Genomic DNA, 21,058 nt, shown 5'->3' on the forward strand with positions numbered 1-21,058 from the left:
AGCGAATTCACTTTCACTTTCTCCCAATGCAGTATCTCCCCAAACAGAAAATTGGGGAAGTTTTAAGCTAAAGGGTAGATACATATTCATGAAGAAGCTTGGGCCATAGAGTCCAAACTTCAGTGGATTGAAATCAGTCAGATCAGAAAAGGTGAACATTATCATCCCTTAGGTTCCAGTTCTGGTGGCTGAGTGCCTGAGGGGGATTAAATTCTGCAAATCAGCTCAAAACAATGCTTCAGGCTAGTCTTTACCATTGATGCAGAGCTGAGAGTCTTTACAACCATCTATTATCTTTGCTATGTTGCTCCTCTTGCCCAAAGGAGTTTTGTTCCCTTAAGACCGTTATTACCGAGACCTATGCAAGGGCAAGCATTGTGACCAGACTTACGTCATAAAATGACTTAGACCAAAAATGGCTTCTCTTATGTCAAGAAAGTCATGTCTGATTTTCTTTCTCTGGGGACCCACTACCCTACCTGTTAACAAAACTAGCCATCTGTGGGCCTCTAGAATTTGTAGGCACAGGGCTTCCCATGGGCATGCTAGGTGGGAATTAGGCTGAGAACCACCACCTTAATTGTTAAATGGGCATGATAGCAATACCTACCTCTTGTTGTTGTGAGAATTCAATGGACTGATGCTTGAAAAGGACTTCAGACAGCCGTGCCTGGATGCCTGGCACATACAGAGAAGCTTGCAGTTTTTAAGGAAAAGATGTACAAATATGACTACTTTCAAACACTTGCATGTTACATAACAATATCAGTAAATAGCAAATTCAGAGGGCTCACTTCCTTACTAAAAACTTTCTTAACTCAATAAGAAAAACACAAAAGCCCAACAGTTGACCATTAAAGAAGAAACAATGAGTCGATGACACATCCACTGAATGTCTGTGGATCACCTTATCCGTCCTTACATGATGTGACCAAGCACACGGTTATTGACCTTAACAATGAACAATTGTCATTCAGTCGCTCAGTAGTGTCGGAGTCTTTGTGACCCCTGGATGGCAGCACTCCAGGCTTCCCTGTATCCATCTCCCAGAGTTTGCTCAAACTCATGTCCATTGAGTCAGTGATGCCATCCAAGCATCTCATGCTGTCGTCCCCTTCTCCTCCTACCTTCAAATTTTCCCCAGCATCAGGTTCTTTTCTAATGAGCCGGCTCTTCAAATCAGGTGGCCAAAGTATTGGAGCTTCAGCATCAGTCCTTCTAATGAATATTCAGGATTGATTTCCTTTAGGATTGACTGGTTGGATCTCCTTGCAGCCCAAGGGAGTCTCAAGAGTCTTCTCCAACACCATGGCTCAAAACCATCAGTTCTTTGGTGTTCAGCCTGCTTTGTGGTCCACCCAGGACAATGAGCTCAAGGTGTTTGTAGTTTAGAGCAAGGTTTTTACACTACAGTCTGTAACATACAACTTTAAATACGGGATTTATGTCTTTGTCCATTTTATTGATCCATGGCATAACTCCCTCACCCGAGGCTTAGGTGGCCAGAGGAGCTGCCATTTCCAATCCTGCAGCACCAGCCAAATAAAATTTCACATTGTATTTGTTTCTGATGTCTACTTGACCCAGGAGGGAAGAGGGCAGGACACAATCTTTAAAAGAACGACATAACCATTGTGCACGGGTGCGTGCTCAGTCGTGTCCATCCGACTCTGCAACCCCACAGATTGTAGCCTGCCAGGCTCCTCTGTCCACGGGATTTTTTCAGGCAAGAATACTGGAGTGGGTTGCCATTTCCTTCACCAGGGATCTTCCCGACCCAAGGATCAAACCAGAATCCCCTGCGTCTCCTGTATTGGCAGGCAGATTCTTTACCATTGTACCACCAGGGAATCCCTACATAGCCATTGAGGATAACACAAAAACTGGTTAAAACCAATCTGGCACAAAATGGAGAAAGATTTGCCTTCGAGGGGACCTTGAGGTTCATTACACACTCACCGTAACACATCAACACCCACAGGCATCAGGATAGTTCAGGGCCAACCATAAAAGGCCAAAAAGCGGGCAGTGGCCCAAATAGTGGAAATCCCGGCCCCTTCTTCAAAATAATTGTAACAACCCTTCCATTCATTAACCTATGAAATTACTCACCCCTGGGAGGCTAGAAAGGAGTGTGATATATGTACAATTATGGCTGATTTGTGTTCTTGTACAGCAGAAATCAATACAACATTGTAAAGCAATTCTCCAATTAAAAATAAATTTAAAAAATGTATCCACCTCTATAAAAACTACCCCCAGGGCTTCTCACCTTCTGAGTGGACCCACATTCTGTCTGTGGAGTATTTCTTCCTCAGCCATTCTCACTTTTCAGGACAACCCTGTGCCCTGGGGCCACTCGCCTTTTGAGACAGATTGCATACTATCCATGGAAGGTGCAACTCTCTGAGTAAATCCACTTCTTACCTATCAATTTGCTTCTCATTGAATTCTTCGACGAGACATAAAGAACTCGAGCTTCACTAAGTCCTGAGACCAGGTGTACAATTCCAATTGAAAGCAATCAATTAAAAATAAATACACTAAAAAAAAAAGTGAGTTCAAGTTCCAGTCTGAGTTGTGTGGCTTCATGGTGACTTCTGGCAAAGGCAATGTGATACTCAGCCTAAAACCACAAGGGGAAAAGACTCCTGAGATAAGGTGATGAAGTCCTGTGCTTCTCTTTCTGTAAGATGAAGCTACAGCTCTGGCCTCAGCACACTTAGAGCTGGAGGCCTCAGGAAACCCAAGACAATGAAGGCTTGATATCTCCCTTACCCCAGACCACTGCTCCTTCTAGAGTGTGTGTGTGCTCGGTCAGTCAGTCGTGTCCGACTCTTTGCGACCCCCTGGACTGTAGCTCACCAGGCTCCTCTGTCCATGGGATTTCCCAGGCAAGAATACTGGAGTGGAGTGCCATTTCCTTCTCCAGGGGGAGCATCCCTGGGTGGGTCAGAAGCACCACTTACATCTGTTTTATATATTGGCTTCCATGTGAAAAAACAATTTCTGCTACTGAAAAGTTTTGAAAACACCAAAACTAGTCCAGTCTCTATTAAAGCAAATAAAATGAAGGTTGAGAGAAGATCTGAAACTATGACCCAGGTCTCTTGGCCCCACTGATCTTTCCCTGCCATCCTGGCTGTTAACTCCCTATACCCAAGCTATGAGGTTTGGTTGGCTGTTCCAACCCCAGATTTGAATATTCAAAACACGTACCAGTGTGCTGAGCACGTCCTGTGTTAGTTGCTCAGTCGTGTCTGGCTCTTTGTGACCCCCATGGACTGTGGTCCACCAGGTTCCTCTGTCCATGGACTTCCCCAGGCAAGAATACTGAAGTGAGTTGCTATTTCTTTCTCCAGGGGATCTTTCTGACCCAGGGATCGAACCTGGGTCTCCTGCACTGCCAGAGCATTCTTTACCATCTGAGCCACCAGGGGAGCACCTACTTATCACTTGCCAAGGGTGTAGTCAGGTAGGATGCTCAGCTCAGCTGCATGAGCCAAAACCACCCCCCCAAAAAAACCCAAGTAATGATTGCTTAAACACAGGGTGAAAGTGTATTTCTGTATAATGTAGGCCGTCCAGGGTTGGTAGGACAACTTCACAAACCTTTTAGGAACCTAGACTCCATCCCAGCAGTTTGCTGCTTGGCCTCATGTTCCAAGATGGTGACCAGAACTCCAGCCACTACATCCACATTCCAGGAAGTCAAACAGAGGAAGGGAATCAACAAAAGAAACAAATAGAGATAGCAGTTGCTTTTAAAAGAAGTACTACTCAGGTTCTCCAGAAAATTAGAACCAATAGGGTAGAAAGAGAGAGAAATTCATTGTGATTGGCTCATGCAATTATAGAGACTGAGAAGTCCCACAAGCTGCCTCTGTAAGATAAAGGTCAAGGAAAACTGGTCATGTAGCTTCAGTCTAAACCTAAAGACCAAAGAGCCAGGAGAGGCAACAGTGTAAGCTGGTCCCAGACCAAAAGCCAGAGAACCAGCAGCAACAACATCTGAGCACAAGAGAAGATGGACGCCCCAGCTAAAGCAGAGAGGGCAAATTTGTCCTTCCTCTGCCTATTTGCTCAATTCAAACCGTCCAAGGACTGGACAAAGCTTGCCCACATTAGTGAGGGCAATCCTGTTTACTCTGTCTACCAACTCAAATGCTAATCTCTTTCAGAAACACCCTCACAGACACACCCAGAAATAATGTTTTACCAGCTATCAGAGCATCCCTTTGCCCAGTCAGGTTGACCCATAAAAGTACCATCATAAGAAGTTTCCTGAAAGCTGCCACTTCTACTTCTATTTCTTCAAACAGAAGAGACTGGGGAAAAAAGGAAAATGTAGACTTTTATTCCAGGCAGCCATCCATCTTTACAGCTTAACACTGGAGCCTCTCTTACAAAGAAAGAGGAGGGAACTGCACCTGAGGTAGGCAATTGACCATTTCTGCCATGTGAAAATTATTTCATTAATCCTCAAAACAACCCTAAGAGTACTACTATTATCTCCATTTTGCAGATGAGAAAACTGAGGCTCAGAGATTCCTAACCAGATCTCATACCCAAAATCCTAAGCTATCATCTCACTGAAACTCCTGATGAACCCTAAGTCAGAACAGCTGAGCCAAGCCCCTGCTTAATTCCTGACCCACAGAAACTGAGAGATGGTAAATACTTGTTTTTGTTATAACTTGCATGCCTCCTTAGTCGCTTCAGTCGTGTCTGACTCTTTGTGACCCTATAGACTGTAGCCTGCCAGGCTCCTCTGTCCATGGGATTCTCCAGGCAAGAATACTGGAGTGGGGTGCCGTTTCCTTCTCCAGGGAATCTTCCTGACCCAGGGATCGAACCCACATCTCTTACATCTCCTGCATTAGGAGGTGGGTTCTTTACCAGTAGCTCCACCTGAGAAGCCCTGTTATAATTTAGTGTTGGAGTAATTTGTTATGCAATCACTTATAGTTCGTGGTATATGTCTCAAAAAAACAAGAAAGAAACATTTTTTTTTTTAATGTATTGGAGTATAACTGACTTACAATCTTGTGCTAGTTTCACAAATCCAGCAAAGTAAATGGATTATACACCAACATACATCCACTTTTTTAGATTTTCCTATATATGGCATTATAGAGTAGTGAGCAGAATTCTCTGTGCTATAGAGGAGGTCCTAATTAGCTAACAATTTTAAAAAGGAACAAGGGCTCAGGATGGACTCCTGCAGGTGAGGGACCCAGAACAGGAGGTGTCACCAGCTTTGGGGTACATCCATTCTCTGGAATCTGGGTTTGAGGGGCCCTCACAGAGAGCGGACCTCAACCCTGCGGCCGGAATCTCTGCAGCCCACGGTCAGTCTTGCCAGTTGGACAGAAATAATCCAACGGCAGAAAGCAGCACACCTGGGAGAACCCTCGTCTGCATACGCGGGAGGCTGCGTTCACGGCCACCCTGGGCCCTGCGCCGTGTGCGGGGCTGCACTGCCCCCTGGTGGACACTCTGGGCAGCGCTCCCCTTCTCCCCCTCGCAAGACCAAGGCCCATTATTTGTCCGGCTCCCGCCCCCATCTCCCCATTACCAGCCGGGCCCTGCGGCACAAGTGTATCCCTACCCTTGGTACCAGTTGGTGAGGGCATCTCTCGGACTAGCAGCACAATCACCTTGAGTCTCCCTCGCTCTCACACACACACTCTCTTTCTCTCTCTGCCTCATATTCTGGACAGACCAATCGACCAGTCCCAGTGCTGCTGACAAGAGCGCGGATCTCAATCCTTCTGGTCTGTGCAGACGTTGCCTTCCAATCAAAGAAAACTTCCTGGACCCACAAGATGTTCCACTACACCTTGCATTCTCTAGCTCTGTGAACTGACTGACTGACTGATTAATAGATGTCTGAATTCAGCCTCCCCAACACTGATTGCCAGGTCAGCCCTGGGCTTGTTTGCGGCCATACAAAGATGAGGAGGCCATGGGGTGCCTGGGGTGAGAGGTGGCTGGCTTTCCCCTGCCAGACACCCTAAACTTCTGGGACAGAGGGGGGAATTCCGCCAAGTGAAACCGCAGCCAAGCTCCTTGAGACCCGTTCCGTCCTCTCCTACCACCACTCACTGTTTCTCAAAGTGTTTTTCAACAGCAGCTGGCAGGGTGGGGCGCCTACTCCCCAGCTCTGATCGGGGGTGAGAAAGGTATTAGAGGAAACCCCAACAGGGGCCATGGAGGAGAACGCAGAAGCCTGGGGTAGGAGTGTATCTGTGCAGTCGTGTGCACTCTGAGGACTCCGGCTACTCTGTAACACTCTTCTGGGGCCTCTGGCTAAACAGGAGGTGGGGGATCCCATATTCTGGGCAGATGCGGGAAGCAGCTTGTGGGACAGGGCAGTAGGTTGAATACTCTGCCCCCAAAATTGGTATACACTGGGGATCCCACACCATGACCTTATTTGGAAGGGGGGTCTTTGCAGATGTAATCAGTTAATCAAGGTTGAACTGAATTAGGCTGCTGTCTTTATAAGAGATCGGAGAGGGAGGGAGAGGGAGGTTCTGACACGGAGAAAGGGAGAAGCCAACAGACAGCAGAGGTGGAGACTGGATGGAAGGGTCTGCAGGTGGAGGTAACAGGATTGCTGGCAACCACCAGAAACTAGAGAGAAGCAGAAGCAGACTCTCCCCCCGCTACAGAAGGAGCCAACCCCACTGACATCTTTATCTTGAACTTTTTTTAGGGGAGGGGGCCCAGCAAGGCATGTGGGATCTTAGTTCCCCAGGGATCGAACCCATGCCCCCAGCAGTGGAAGCAGAGTGTTAACTACTGGACCTCTGGGGCAGTCCCCCTGCTGACATCTAGAATCAGATTCTGGTCTCCTGCACTGTGAGAGAATACATTTCTGTTGCTTTGAGCCATGGAGCTCACAGTCATGTTATCACCACCACAGGAAACCCCGACCTAATCTGAAAGGGGTGAGCAAACGCAAGAACACACACAGTGGCCTGGCAGCTGATGCTGTAACACCTCCCTCGGTCACCAGCTTCACGTCCTCAGGCAAGCGGCTCAGCCTCTGAGCCCCAGTCTTTCCATGTCACAGACTAGGCTCCAGTGCCCTGGGATCCATTACCCGTATCCCCATGAGGACCTGGTGCATGGTGAAGCTGCTCAGAACATATTAGCCGTGTCTCTCCCTTAGCTGTCCCCACTCAGCACAGTGGCCACTGTCCCTCCTTCTCTGCTGCAGAATGAAGAAGGGAAGGAGCCCAGGTTTGGGGTGGGAGAGAGCTGAGCCACTTACTGGCTCTATGGTCTTGGACCAGATATACATTCCCCAACCCCAGACCTCAGGACTTCACCAAGAAAATGAAGATAAGAAAAATCTCCCTCATATAGTCTGCAGTGACCTGAAAATTTGCATCCCCCAAAACCCATGTTGGAGCCCTAAACACCTGCCCCCCACACCTGCTTCCCCTGCAGTGTGATGGTGTTCGGAGGCGGAACCTTTGGAAGGTGATCAGGTTAAGATGGGGGCTTCCCCAGAGGCTCAGTGGGTAAAGAATCCACCTGCAAGGCAGGAGACATGGGTTTGATCCCTGGGTCAGGAAGATCCCCTGGAGGAGGGCATGGCAACCCACTCCAGTATTCTTGCCTGAAGAATCCCATGGAGAGAGGAGCCTGGCAGGCTGCAGTCTATGAGGTTGCAAAGAGTCGGACACGACTGAGCAATTGAGCATGCACACGTGCAGGTTAAGGTGAGGTCATGAGGGGGTAGTCATGATGGGACTGGTGCCCCCATAACATGAAGAAGAGATGCCGGAGCACGCTCTCCCTGCCCACAAGAGGAGGTGGCCACCTGCAAGCCAGGAAGCTGGTCGTCACCAGGAACGAAATCTGCTGGTACCTTGGTCTTGGACTTTCCAGTGTCCAAAAGTGTGAGAAGTAAATGTCTGTTGTTCAGGCCAGCCCCTCTGGTATTTTGTATGGAGGATGGATTGGCAAGACACAACGGAGCACTCTCTAGGATGGAGAGAAATGGGTGGATTTGAGACAGTGGGGAAGTGGGATGGAGAGGATTTACCTACTCTTAGGTAAGATATGGACAAATGAGGAGTGGGGACTTCTGGCAACTGAATGGAGTAGCCTGACTTACTGAGAAGGTGAACAGGTGCAAGTTTGGGGTAAGACGAATTCGAGTGTCTATTGGAAATCCAAGTAGACAGGGCCAGGAATTAATTGGATTTGCACATCTACTGCGAAGAGCAAGAGATGGCTTGGAGCCAGACAGGAAGGAGTCCCCATGTGCACACATCATCCATTCCTGGGAAGGTGTGAGAATGGAGTGCGGTTCCTGGCTGTGGCCACAAGATGGCACTATCACCCAGGCCTGCTAGATGGTGGGGGCCTTCTGATTACTGAGGCTTCCCTGGTGGCTCAATGGTAAAGAATACACCCGCCAATGCAGGGAACACGGGTTCGATCCCTGAGTGGGGAAGAGGCCCTGGAGAAGAAAATGGAAACCCACTCCAGTATTCTTGCCTGGGAAATCCCATAGACAGTGGAGGCTACAGTCCATGGGGTTGCAAAGAGTCAGACACGACTTAATGACTAAACAGCAGCTTGATTGACTACATGCCAACTGCTACTCTATATTGTCTAATCGTGCATTTTAAAAGGATACTTTTGAATCCAGTAATCCCAACTTAGTGTTCACCTATCTATATAAAAACCTTTTACCTCCTTTGCCATTTTGAAAATAAGATTAAATACTTATGGAAACAGAACTGGAGTCAAAAGTCTTGAGTTCAAAACCTGATTTTGCCACTAAACAGCTGTGTTCAAGGTACATTTCTGAGCCTCAGTTTTATGGTATTCAAAATAGGAATAATACCCTCACAAAATAATTGTGAGAAGACAACTTACCTGAAAGATAACTTATGTGATGGGCTCTCAAATAAGATTGGCTTTAAGAAACTACTACTACTTCTAGGTAGTATTAATCCCTGCTGCTGCTGCTGCTAAGTCGCTTCAGTCGTGTCCGACTCTGTGTGACCCCATAAGCGGCAGCCCACCAGGCTCCCGTCCCTGGGATTCTCCAGGCAAAAACACTGGAGTGGGTTGCCATTTCCTTCCCCAATGCATGAAAGTGAAAAGTGAAAGGGAAGTCGCTCAGTCGTGTCCGACTCTTGGCAATCCCATGGACGGAGGAACCTGGTAGGCTGCAGTCTATGGGGTCGCTAGGAGTCGGGCACGACTGAGCGACTTCCCTTTCACTTTTCACTTTCATGCATTGGGGAAGGAAATGGCAACCCACTCCAGTGTTCTTGCCTGGAGAATCCCAGGGATGGAGGAGCCTGGTGGGCTGCTGTCTATGGGGTCGCTAGGAGTCGGGCACGACTGAAGCGACTTAGCAGCAGCAGTGTGTGTGTTGGAGAAGGCAGTGGCACCCCACTCCAGTACTCTTGCCTGGAAACCCCCATGGACGGAGGAACCTGGTAGGCTGCAGTCCATGGGGTCGCACAGAGTTGGACACGACTGAAGCAACTTAGCAGCAGCAGCAGCAGTGTATGTGTGCTCAGTCATGTCAGACTTTTTTGCCACGCCATGGACTGTAGCCCCCTTGTGGCTCAGACAGTAAAGAGTCTGCCAGCAATTTGGGAGACCTGGATTCGATTCCTGAGTTGGGAAGATCCCCTGGAGAAGGAAATGGCAACCCACTCCAGTAATCTTGCCTGGAAAATCCCATGGATGGAGGAGCCTAGCAGGTACAGTCCATGGGGTCTCAAAGAGTCTGACAGGACTGAGTGGCTTCACTTTCACTTTCATGGACTGTAGTTCTCCAGGTTCCTCTGTCCATGGGATTTTCCATGCAAGAATACTGGAGTGGGTTGCCATTTCCTCCTCCAGGGCATCTTCTCCACCCAGGGATGGAACCCTGGTCTCTTGGGTCTCCTGGGATGATAAGCAATTGGGAAAGGTCTCACACGTGCCACTGATAGCAATACCCTGAAAGGCCACTAGATGGCAATATTACTCCAGGAATCGCTTCCGGTCCCTTCCACCCTGGTGACTACAGCTTGCTTTGTTCATGAACATCCTTCTCTAGCCAGTGTCACCAAAGATGCCATCGTGCACTTTCTGTCATGCCATGCCCGAGTGCCCTAGTTAGCCACTTTCCCACCATCTGCCCTAATATAAAAGTAAGCTCTACCGACTTTACTGCTATGTGTTACATTCTTAAAGATAACGTTATGGTCTCTGTGCTCAACTGTAAAGCAGCTGAATTAAATGTTTTAACAAGAAGTAAACAAGCCAATAAAGCCAACAAAAACCCAGGTGTGGTCGATTCTTTTTCTTTTTGTGGGTTAATACTCAGAGGGTCACCAAGCCTGGAGGTGACCAGAGACAAAAGTGCCCACTTGAGATAAAGATAACACTTTAGCAATTATCCTCCAATTAAAAAAACTTTTTAAAAGGTAACTCTGTAAACTGGGGAAAGGGACTGCCAGCCCCTTTAAGGCGGGACTAGAGGAGGAAGCTGAGCTCCGCTCAAAAGAGAGCATAGGAAGAAAACACAAATACCATATTTAAAACATTTTTTTATTCTGCAAAAATTTCCACAGTGCAAAAATACAGCAGATCCAAATAACATCTTAAGGAGGGTCTGGAAGTATAAATCAGGACCAGAGGCTTGAGAAAGATGTAAATTTCAAATTTGTTCAACTCTTAAGGTGTAAATTTCGGTCCCTCATGACGGAAAGTCCTCACAGGAGAAGGGGGCTGGGGCTGGTCTTGGAGGGCAGTCAAGAATGCTGAACTGTGGAGACCTCGATTTCACCACCAGAAAGGAGGTGACTCCTGGCTGCATGTCGTGTCACACAGTTCTCTACCCGGGTGGCTTCTCGGGACATCTGAATACCCAAGTAATTCTCTGTACGGCCATTTTTCTAGGGAGAAGACCCACTGCTTATAGCAGATTATCAAAAACCTCAGTGGCCACCCCTCATCCCCTCGTTCTGGCCAGAAAAAAATGTCTAAGACCACGGCAGCACTACTGATACTGCTGACCGCTCAATCTTTCTCCTCTCATAGTCACATTATTCTTATAAACAGGATTGCCTATGAATCCCTTAATTTAAAAACAATGCTCACAGGAAATAAAGAAAAATGGGTATACAGAATTTTCCTGCTAAATTCATTTACTATTTTATATTGTTATATGATCTTCCTTCCAGTGACTGGACGCACTGCAGCTTAGATGAAATGTTTTCTGCATTTGAGATTTTATATCCACCTGACATAATTACAGACCTTTCAACAAACTGCCTCTAGGTACTTTTATACTGGAAACATGTAAGTGTATTAATTTCACAGCTCTAAGAAGAAACCAACAATTAACTAGCATGTTTAATTAGTATTAAATGTACTCATTTTAAGTATGCTTAATAAGAATGATACCCAAATTCATTAATAAATGAGTTTGAGCAAATGTACCTTACAACCCCTTAAATGTATTTCTCATGGAAGCTGTTGCAGAAATCATTTTGGAAATAAACAAACATATACCTTATTCATTCACAGAAAATGACCCTTAGGGCTTTAATATCAAACATAGCCATCACAGTCAGTTCACAAAAAGAACATAAAGTGCAAAAACTCCATTTCAAAAGGCTTTAAGTTACTCCCAATGTAACAGAGATTAAATGCTACCACAGCCAGCGGGCCCACTACCCTTATACAGCACACCCTATATAAAGTACAGAACAAGGTATATACCTGAAAATATGTATCTATTTGCTCTGATTACATATTGTGGTTACAAAATCGTCTCAGAACTGGTTTAAAAAATAGGGGAAGCTACAATTCAAACAATGAGTTCTTTAAAGTAGGGGCCATTAAAAAATCTGTAGGAAAATGATGTCTACAAAATCCATTGAGAATCCCAACCTAGCCCAAGATTTCTCTTTGACCAGCTGGATCAGCAGCAACCAGGCAAAGAGCTGACTATTAGGGGTTCCAGGTTCATTTGGAAACAAGGAGCTATGAGAGAGGCTGTGTCCAGGCAAGCTTCAGCCCTCACCTGTCCCCCAGACAGATGGTTCCGCATTAGCCCGGAGGGATGAAGAGCCAGGGGAGGCTCACCCTTCAGTTCTGATGCCTCCAGGATGGCACCAGCTTGCGTAAGCATAATGAATGAGGGAGAAGTTTTTATTACATACCTGAGAAGTCCAATAAATAGCATAGGTGATGGTATTTTTACAAATCCTGTGCTTGATAACCATGATGCTTAGTCTCCCAAAAGAACAGCTCTGATCCACAAGGAACGTCTTCTAGGCATTCTTCGGGGGGACAGGTACAGCGCACCCCCCAAATGTAGCCTACCTCCAAACAGATGCAGGCATCTTATCCCCAGACACCTGCAATACAGTCACTGAAGTGCTGGTTTTACATTAAAATAATAAAAGCAGGAACTATTTTCTAAAAATCAGACACTATAAAATATGAATTGTTAAATGATCACTTCGTTACATTAATTGTTTTTTAATATTCCAAATCCAGTACCTACCGGGTATCAATCTTAGGCAAATCCGCATCAGAAGAAATATCTAATAGCCATGCTGAGTAATTGTCATGACCTAAGTCCTGTCAAATCTCCACCTCCCTGAATTACCAGGGGGGATAAAAAGATTCCTGATTGCACATCAAGGAATGAAATAAGCTATTCACTCTTTACATCAAAACCTGTAGAACTATATATTTAACAGCTATTTTCTATGACTCGTCCATCTAAGTGCAGAAATGTATCAAAAAGTAGAACTCATTTTTTCTTATGGCCCATTGATGTTAGGCTCAAATAAAAAGGGAAGACTCAGAGTAAGTCTTAAAATCCAGTGATGAATACTCAAGAATATAGCTAACTCTCAGATATCCCAAAACCTGCTCTTCAGAAAAAATATGACTGGCATTTATATTCCATTCAAGGTACAAAATCAACTGTCAGCTCTAAAAGACATCTATTTACAACTGTATTAGGGAAAAAAAGATGAGAAGGAAATATGCCAAAATATATTAACAGTGGTTGTCCTTGAGCCATAGAAATAGATTACTTTGTTTTCTTCTCTTTCAACTTTTCTGTGATATCCCCATTTTCCTTAAAAAGCATGTAGTGCTATAAGAGCATTATGAATATAAATGTAAATATAAATATGAATGAAGCCATAATCCAAAGTAAGATTGGTATATTCCTACTCTCTTGATTTACCCTGCCACACTGGTAAACATAGTGATTTCTTTTCAGACGTAGAGCAAAGACTTGTGTTCCTCAAATACACCCTATTCCACACTTTTTCTCAGCCTCATCCCAGTAAAATCAACCTCTAGAAGGGGGCCAGTGGTAAAGAACCCTCCTGCCAATGCAGGAGACATAAGAGACTCAGGTTTGATCCCTGGGTCAGGAAGATCCAATGGAGAAGGGAATGGCACCCCACTCCAGCATTCTCACCTGGAGAACCCCATGGACAGAGGAGCCTGGCGGGCTGCAGTCCATAGGGTGGCAAGGAGTCAGACATGACTGGACTGAGCACTCACGCATGTGTTAGAAGGGCGTTTTGTCTTTCATAACAAAAGCATTCTTTCTGAAACTTAGCCATTTGACTTGCAGAAGAAGAGAATTAGCCCTATAAGTTAGGGCACTTACTTCTTTCCTTCTAGCAGAGTCGCATTTCATCCCCATTTCCAAGGTCATTCAGAACCTTCCAGGTGGGCCAGGTGAAAGCCTTTGGGGCTGGAGGTGGTGGGTCCCAAGGAACATGCCCTTCATTTCATCAAGAGAAATGGTCCTCTTTGATGGCTGGGACAATGCTCCCATCACCAATGAACTTTCAAGACAGAAACTAAACTTCACACACACAAAACATTACCTACACGCTGCTTCTCTTTACTCTTTCCCACTAAAAGAGCTGGGCTTAAAATACAACCAATCCCTCCTCAGAGCATTTTTCTACTTCAGCATGGATGAGGACAGAATCCATGCCTGGTGGGTCAGTCTGAAAAGAGGATGATCTGACAGGTCCTTTAAAGAAAACTCTAGGCTTGAAACCCAAAGGACTTAAAGAGCAGTTTTCCAATACTGTTCCACAAGCCACCTAGGTCTCATATTCATATGTTAACGTTTCCATGAGTATTTAACTCAAATACTGACTTTTAAACTATACTAAAGCAACATGGACACTCACTCCATACCAAATCTACCTTGGAAACCACCAATTTGTTACTTTCCATTTCACTGCCTTTCATATTATTCAGGAAATGCTGTAAGCTTAACCTCAAAATAAAATTAAGCTAATAGAATACAACTTATTTCACACATTAGGTCTCCATAAAGATGCCTTACAGCCAACAGGGTTCTTCTGCTAAAATCATTTGAAAACCACGGAAGTAGAATAAAGTCATTCATTTCTAAATTCAGTTGCTCCTTGGACTTTTCACCCTTTGATCCTGTGCAAGTTCTAACGAGAGTCTAAGGGTGCCCAGACAAGCCAAAGTTGCTACGGCCCCATTCTTAAATACAGAGGACACTGACGTACTTCCCACCCACACAAGAAGGACACATCTGTTCTGTCTGCTCCCATGATGGACTGTTGCAAAGCAAGAGATGCCTGAGTTAACACGAGTATCCCTGAGGTCAGGAATCCCCACCTCGCACCTTGGAGACACATGTGGGGTCTTCCGTTCAGCCCAGTGAAGAGGAGATGAGTTGCAGCCAGTGTGACTTTAGGTGAGAAGAACTCAGAGGGCAAGAGGTTTGTCCTGCTGCACCCAAACCAGCCAGTGAATAATTACAGCCAGCACTTAAGAAAGGCAAGTGGTGAAATGATTAGAGAAGCTGCAGGAAGCACCTCATCCCGTGAGAATACCGAGCGTAATTCCCACAGTAGATATCAGAGACAGAAGAGGCAAGATTCTTGACAGTAATTTCCAGAACAGGACAGCAGACAAGAGGCTTCCAATGAGAACAACTTCTCAAACTTCACATTTGCTCCAAATGTTGAACCAGGATCCCTACCGTGATTGTCACAGGCCTGTGGGAATGTCACAGAGGTCAAGTATTAAGAGGGCAGGAGTCTGTGTATGGAACACTCACACCGCAGCTATTCTTTGTATTTGAGGATACTGGGCTGAGGTGGGGCTGGGGAGCCAAACCATATCAGCATTTAAAGATTGTGCTCATCTTCCAGAATGGCTTAAAGTGGAGTGTCAGTTTTTGGCACAGAGGATTTTGCACATTAGCTTCACCCAGATATGTAGTCAAGTCTCCATCTCCCAGCAGAGGTAGCAGGAAAAGGGCTCACACGTGTATGTAAACCTCAGGTTACAGAGCACTGCAGGGGGAAACCAGCCTCCCAGGGCACAAGCCCTGTGTGTGCTCTGTCTGCTTATTTAGGACAGTGGCCCCAGATGAAAAGCTCTGGCCTCTTCCATTGGACAGAGTGTCTCGTCTGATGCAGGAAGTGTCTGTCACGGGAGGGTCGGCTCCTAGAACACAAGGGGATGGTGGGGCCCGGAAGCAAGGCGTGTGCAGCAAGGGGTCCCCCACTGGACGGCTCTGCCATCACCACAAAGGACGCAGCCCAACGAGCCTTGCAGCTGGAGGTGACGCAGAATACACACCCAGAGCCCCTTGGCCATCTGCTTCCCACCTCTGGGCAAGCATTTCTCCCCCAGGCACTGTGGAGTCCTAGCGGTCCACAGACACACTAGTTAGATCCCAAGGGAATAGAATTTTTAAAAGATAGACCCCACTGCCAACTCTGCGAAACCCCCACCCTGGCTGTCTTTGTGGGCAGGTGAAGATTAGGGGGCAGAGAGGCCAGTCACCGCCTTGCCATCACGTGATCTTCACCGAGGATTTCTTGTTGGCACACAGAAGGGACACATAGGGGACGCCGATGAAGGCCCACCGCTCGCTGGGCCAGAACTTGATGACGGGGCCTTGCTCAGGGATCTCGGACGCAGCATCGAAGTAGGCGAAGCACACGCAGCCCAGGTAGGCGGCAAGGCAAATGAGGATGTGCCTGGCGAGGGAGACAGACGCGTGAGGGCCCGCGGCAGGGAGACCGGCCGGACTTCCACCCTCCTCCCTCCAGGCTTAAGCAGCAAGGCAAATGAGGATGTGCCTGGCGAGGGAGACAGACGCGTGAGGGCCCGAGGCAGAGAGACCGCTGGACTTCCACCCGCCCTCCCTCCAGGCCTAACCCACCTTTCCCAGATGCCAAGACTGGCAGGGCCTCCTCTAGTCAAGAAGGGGCGAGGGAGCCCCACATCCCCATGAGAGTGATAAATTCTGAGCCAACAAAGCCTCTCTTGAAATGTTCTAAAATATTCCAGCCTGATAAAAAACTTGCCAATGCCTTTGGGGCTCCAGAGAAATCAAGGGTTTAAGACAGAAGCACTAATATGACATCGCTTACATGCAAAATCTAGAAAATAAGAAAGGGATATAGGGACTTCCCGGGCGCACCAGTGGTTAAGGCTCTGCGCTTCCACTGCAGGGGACGAGGGTTCGATCCCTGGTTGGGGAACTAAGATCCCACATGCCACAGTGCATGGCCAAAAGAAAAAAAAGAGAAAAGAGAGAAAAAGGATACAAATGAACTTCTTCACAAAACAGAAACTGATTCACAAGCTCAGAGAATGAATTTACGGTTGGGGGGGAAGGGTGGGGAAGAAGGATAGATTGGGAGTTTGAGATTGACATGTAAATAAATAAACAAATTTAATTAAAATAAAAAAGAAAACAGAGGCACTAAGAGGATGGAAATAACTGAGCACATGGGATTGATTCCCCGCTTCTCGCTTGAATAACGGGCTGTACATATCTAATACCCTGCGTAGAAATAATTTTACACTGATTCATCAGCTTTTGCACTTTAGTAAGGAAACTCTTTATTATCTTCACGGTGCCGGTAGCAAGTTTTCATATTGATCTTTATCGTGGGGACCATGTAAAGGCATGTAACTTTTGCACCTTATACTGAAACTTAAAACTCCAGATAAATTAAAGATTTAAAATACATTTTAAAAACATATTTAAAGAATATTTTTATAAATTTTCTTTTATAATATTCTTTTTAAAATAAAAGAATATTTTTATAAACCTTGGAAGAGGTCTTTCTTAAAATGACACAAAGTTCTGAAACCCTAAAGGGAATCACTGTGACAGCCACATGTAATGGACATCTCTACATTTAAGAACACATGGAACAGGGACTTCCCTGGTGGTCCAGTGGTTAAGAATCCACCATCCAGTGCAGGGGACGCAGGTTCAATCCCTGGTCGGGGAACCAAGATCTCACATGCCACGGGGCAGCTAAGCCCGAGCACGGCAACAACTGAGCCCACGCTCTAGAACCCACGAGCAGCAACTAGAGGGAAGCCCAGGCGTACAAGGAAGAGTCCACGCACTGCCACTAAGACCCAGCACAGGCAAACATATAAACACACACACCTGCAATGAGGATGGTTGTAAGAGTGCCACCAGTTTGCTTAGTAGAGAACTAAGGGATTTAAGGGATGTCACAGCCACGCTGTAATGCATATAGAAGGGAGAAGGGAAAGAAAAAAAAACTAAAGGAAAAGACTGACAGAGGTGAGAGCATGAAAGTTTAAAACAGTATGGCACAAGATATCATTAACATACTAAAAGATAAATGCGAAAGTGGCGGGGGGTGGCGGGGGGGGGGGGGGCGGTGGTGGGAATAGGTGTACCATATGACAAAGGATTAAAATCCCTACCTGATGAAGAGCCCTTTAAAAACCAATCATTGCATAGGGTGTCTGGGATTTGCTTTATAACAATCTGGGTGGGGTGGGTAGTGGGTGAGGGTGGCCAGGATGAGATAATACTGAAGATAACTGTTACCTCCCTGGGGGCTCCATGTATTATTCTCTATACTTTTGAAAATGTTACAAATGTCCATAATAAATGGCACAGAGGTATTTAACAGTAATGACTCTCTACTATGTGTCGGGAAGTAGGGGCTGCATATAAGTTTTTAAATACGAACACTCCACAGAGATGATAAAGAAACTTAAAAGGCACATTTCAAAAGAGTAAAGATATAGTAAATTGATATCTGAAAGATGTCCAACAAAATATAACTTTTTAAAAGATAAAAATAAAATATTTTCAATCCAGTTAACAAATACTTTTTAAAGTTACTAACATCCAGTATATGTGAAAGTATATCTTACAGATACACTTTTATTATCTTACAGATTTTAGTAAAATTGTGTCAGTTGGTATCTCTGGGTTTGGCAACATATTATAACCTAAGGGAACATTCAGGCATATGAACAAATACATATATTCATTACCAATTGTTTATAAAAGTGAAAAGTTAGAAATAACCTTAATATCCATTAACAGAGAAGTTGGTTAAATGAATTACATAGCATTACCCATATTGTGAGGTATTAACTGGACACACAAACTAATGAAAATAATATAAATACATTGGTAAGGAAAGCTGTCGATGATTTGAACAGCAAAAGAAGAACCAGCTTGCATTATGTATGCTGCTGCTGCTAAGTCGCTTCAGTCGTGTCCGACTCTGTGCAACCCCAGAGACGGCAGCCCACCAGGCTCCACCGTCCCTGGGATTCTCCAGGCAAAAACACTGGAGTGGGTTGCCATTTCCTTCTCCAATGCATGAAAGTGAAAAGTGAAAGTGAAGTCGCTCAGTCATATCCGACTGTCGTATCCGACTGAGCTCAGTCGTGTGCGACCCCATGGACTGCAGCTTACCAGGCTCCGCTGCCCATTTTCCAGGCATCATGTATAGTTTTTAAAAACAAAAAACTTTTTGTTTTTAAAAGTAGAATTAGAGAACTAAACACCTGGAAGGATATACTTTAGGTTGTTAGCAATTGTTCTCTCTCTTTGGACAGAATTAGAATTGTAAAAGCCTTTCTTGCTATACTTCCCTGTTGTTTAAATTTGTTGTAGTAAATAAATATATCACTATAACTGGAACCAAAAAAAAAAAAAAAGGTTCAACTTTGGTTTGTTTTTTGGCCACACTACACAGCATTTGAGTTCTTAGTTCCCCAAATAGGGATTGAAGCTGCGCCCCCTGCAAAGGAAGCTGGAAATCTTAACCACTGGACCATCAGGGAAATCCCAAAAAATTGTTCAACTTTAGGGGGGAAAAAACTCAAAGTAGACCAAATTTAGAAACAAACTGAACCAAAATTACTACACTGTACTTTTTTAATTTTACTTAAATCACTCTGTGATAAAGGAACTTGGATCAGTTAAAAACACACCAGGGGATTCCCTGGTGGTCCACAGCTTAAGACCAAGCTTTCACTGCAGGGGACATAGGTTCAATCCCTAGACAGGGAACTAAGATCTCACATGCTGCATGTGGAGCAACCAAAAGACAAAATAAAAATTTTTTAAAGAAAGTACTATATTTTGAATGAGATCCTCTTTACACAGGTGGATACATTTATCAAAACTTAGCAGACTACACAAAATCTATGCATTTAATAATCTGTAAATTATAACTCAGATGTACGAAGTGTATATAAATTCACTAATGTGAGTCAAGGTTGAACTGAAGAAATATCAGGCAATGGATCCTAAGACTGGAATCCCCAGCATGAGCTGCTTTGCTTTGCCTTCAGCGAACAAATCTGGAAGTCCCCAAGTCTTAACCTGAGAGCAGCTTAGGTCTCATGGTAGATAATACACAAGTTCTAACATCCCAGGGAATTCAAGAGAATTCTTTCAAATCAAATAATCTTAGGCATCCCCTGATAGAGGTCAGCCTTCTTCCAAATCTGGATCTAACAAGTCTTAACAACTCCTTACCACTAGAATTCCTCCCTGGGTGCTCTCAACTTACAAGGAGCACTCTAAAGAATTCTCTTGTCCCTTGATATCTTCACGATCAGAATTCCTGGAGGACAGAGAGGGAAAGATGATACTAGGTTTGGAATTGAAGCAGTTCCCAGGAAGAAAACCACTCCTCCTCTGCTTTCTGAGGATAGGATTCTACATGCTGTTTCGTAACCTTTTTCTTAACCTAACAGTGCATCCTGAGCCTTCTAAACTATAGATGCTTGATCATGTTCCCCATGATAAAGCTCCTGGGCTGGTTTTATGTAACCAGCTGGGCGATCCTTAACAATTCACTTTTATTTCTCTGGACTTGTGTCTCCACCTGTCAAATGAATGAGTGAGACTGTCCCCAGGTGATCTGTGAGGCCCAAGCTGGTCACTCAGGCTCAGGTGTGTTTGGTTCCGATTTGGGACTGTCCTGTCCCCACGTCACATCTTCCCCAGCCTTCCCCACATTCCCCTACCCTGTAGATCTAGCTAGAGCTCAGGTTACAGCTTCGATTTCCAAGCTCCTTTCTGCTTTGATAACGGAGCTAGAGGTAAGAGACGGCACAGACATGAAGCATAGACAATTAGGTCTTTCTGTTCCGGCTAAGCCTGCTCCCTGAGACGTCCGATAGTCTGTGTGAAGAGAGGGGCCCCCAGGCTCTGCTCCATCTCCTGTGCACACTCATGCGCCCTGCAGAAGAGCAGAGTGATGACAGAGAGCGGAGACCCTGCCTTGCCACCCCCTGCCCCCAACGACGCGGCTCACCACACACAGTGCAGATAGGGGAAGTGGACGGACGACAGCAGCTCACAGAAGGCCCGGTCAGTGATCCAGCAGAAGAGGGCGAGGGTCCACCAGAGGCCGGAGAAGAGGCCCAGCTTAAAAACACGTACGTTGTCACACCTGCCAGAGACACAGAGAACTGCTCGTGTCCGTCCTGGTCTCCTTCTAATTCACTGGTCACTTCTCTGCCTCCTCACACCTCCCCAGCCCCTAAGCCTAACCCTCCTTGGCCCCTTGGCACCAGGGTTCCCACCCAATGCCCCATCACACAGGCTCAAGAATATAAACACCATATATACCCCGATGGCTCACAAAGCCACATTCCTCACCCAGGCCTCCTCTTAACTCCAGACTTGCAAACCACACATCACATTATGACAGGTCCACCTGATGGTCTG

General features: G+C 45.7%; 1 protein-coding gene across 6 annotated transcripts in view; it reads right to left on the reverse strand.

The window, feature by feature from the left end:
* The window catches only part of ACER2 (alkaline ceramidase 2), a 70,276-nt gene that overhangs the window by 27,276 nt on the left and 21,942 nt on the right, over nt 1–21,058 (reverse strand). For 2 of the 6 annotated variants that reach the window (XR_011568020.1, XM_070794483.1), the window contains exon 5: nt 20,643–20,780. Coding sequence is in view for 5 of the 6 variants with exons in the window: in XM_070794483.1 (XP_070650584.1) it covers nt 20,643–20,780 (138 nt within the window). In the remaining variant the exon portion in view is untranslated. Of the gene's footprint in view, nt 1–10,562; nt 16,056–16,114; nt 16,158–18,349; nt 20,568–20,642; nt 20,781–21,058 lie in introns of those variants that run through there. The other 4 variants (XM_070794479.1, XM_019965891.2, XM_070794481.1 and 1 more) reach the window with 4 other exon arrangements.

This window comes from Bos indicus, chromosome 8, assembly GCF_029378745.1.
Source record: "Bos indicus isolate NIAB-ARS_2022 breed Sahiwal x Tharparkar chromosome 8, NIAB-ARS_B.indTharparkar_mat_pri_1.0, whole genome shotgun sequence".
Lineage (NCBI taxonomy): Eukaryota > Metazoa > Chordata > Mammalia > Artiodactyla > Bovidae > Bos > Bos indicus.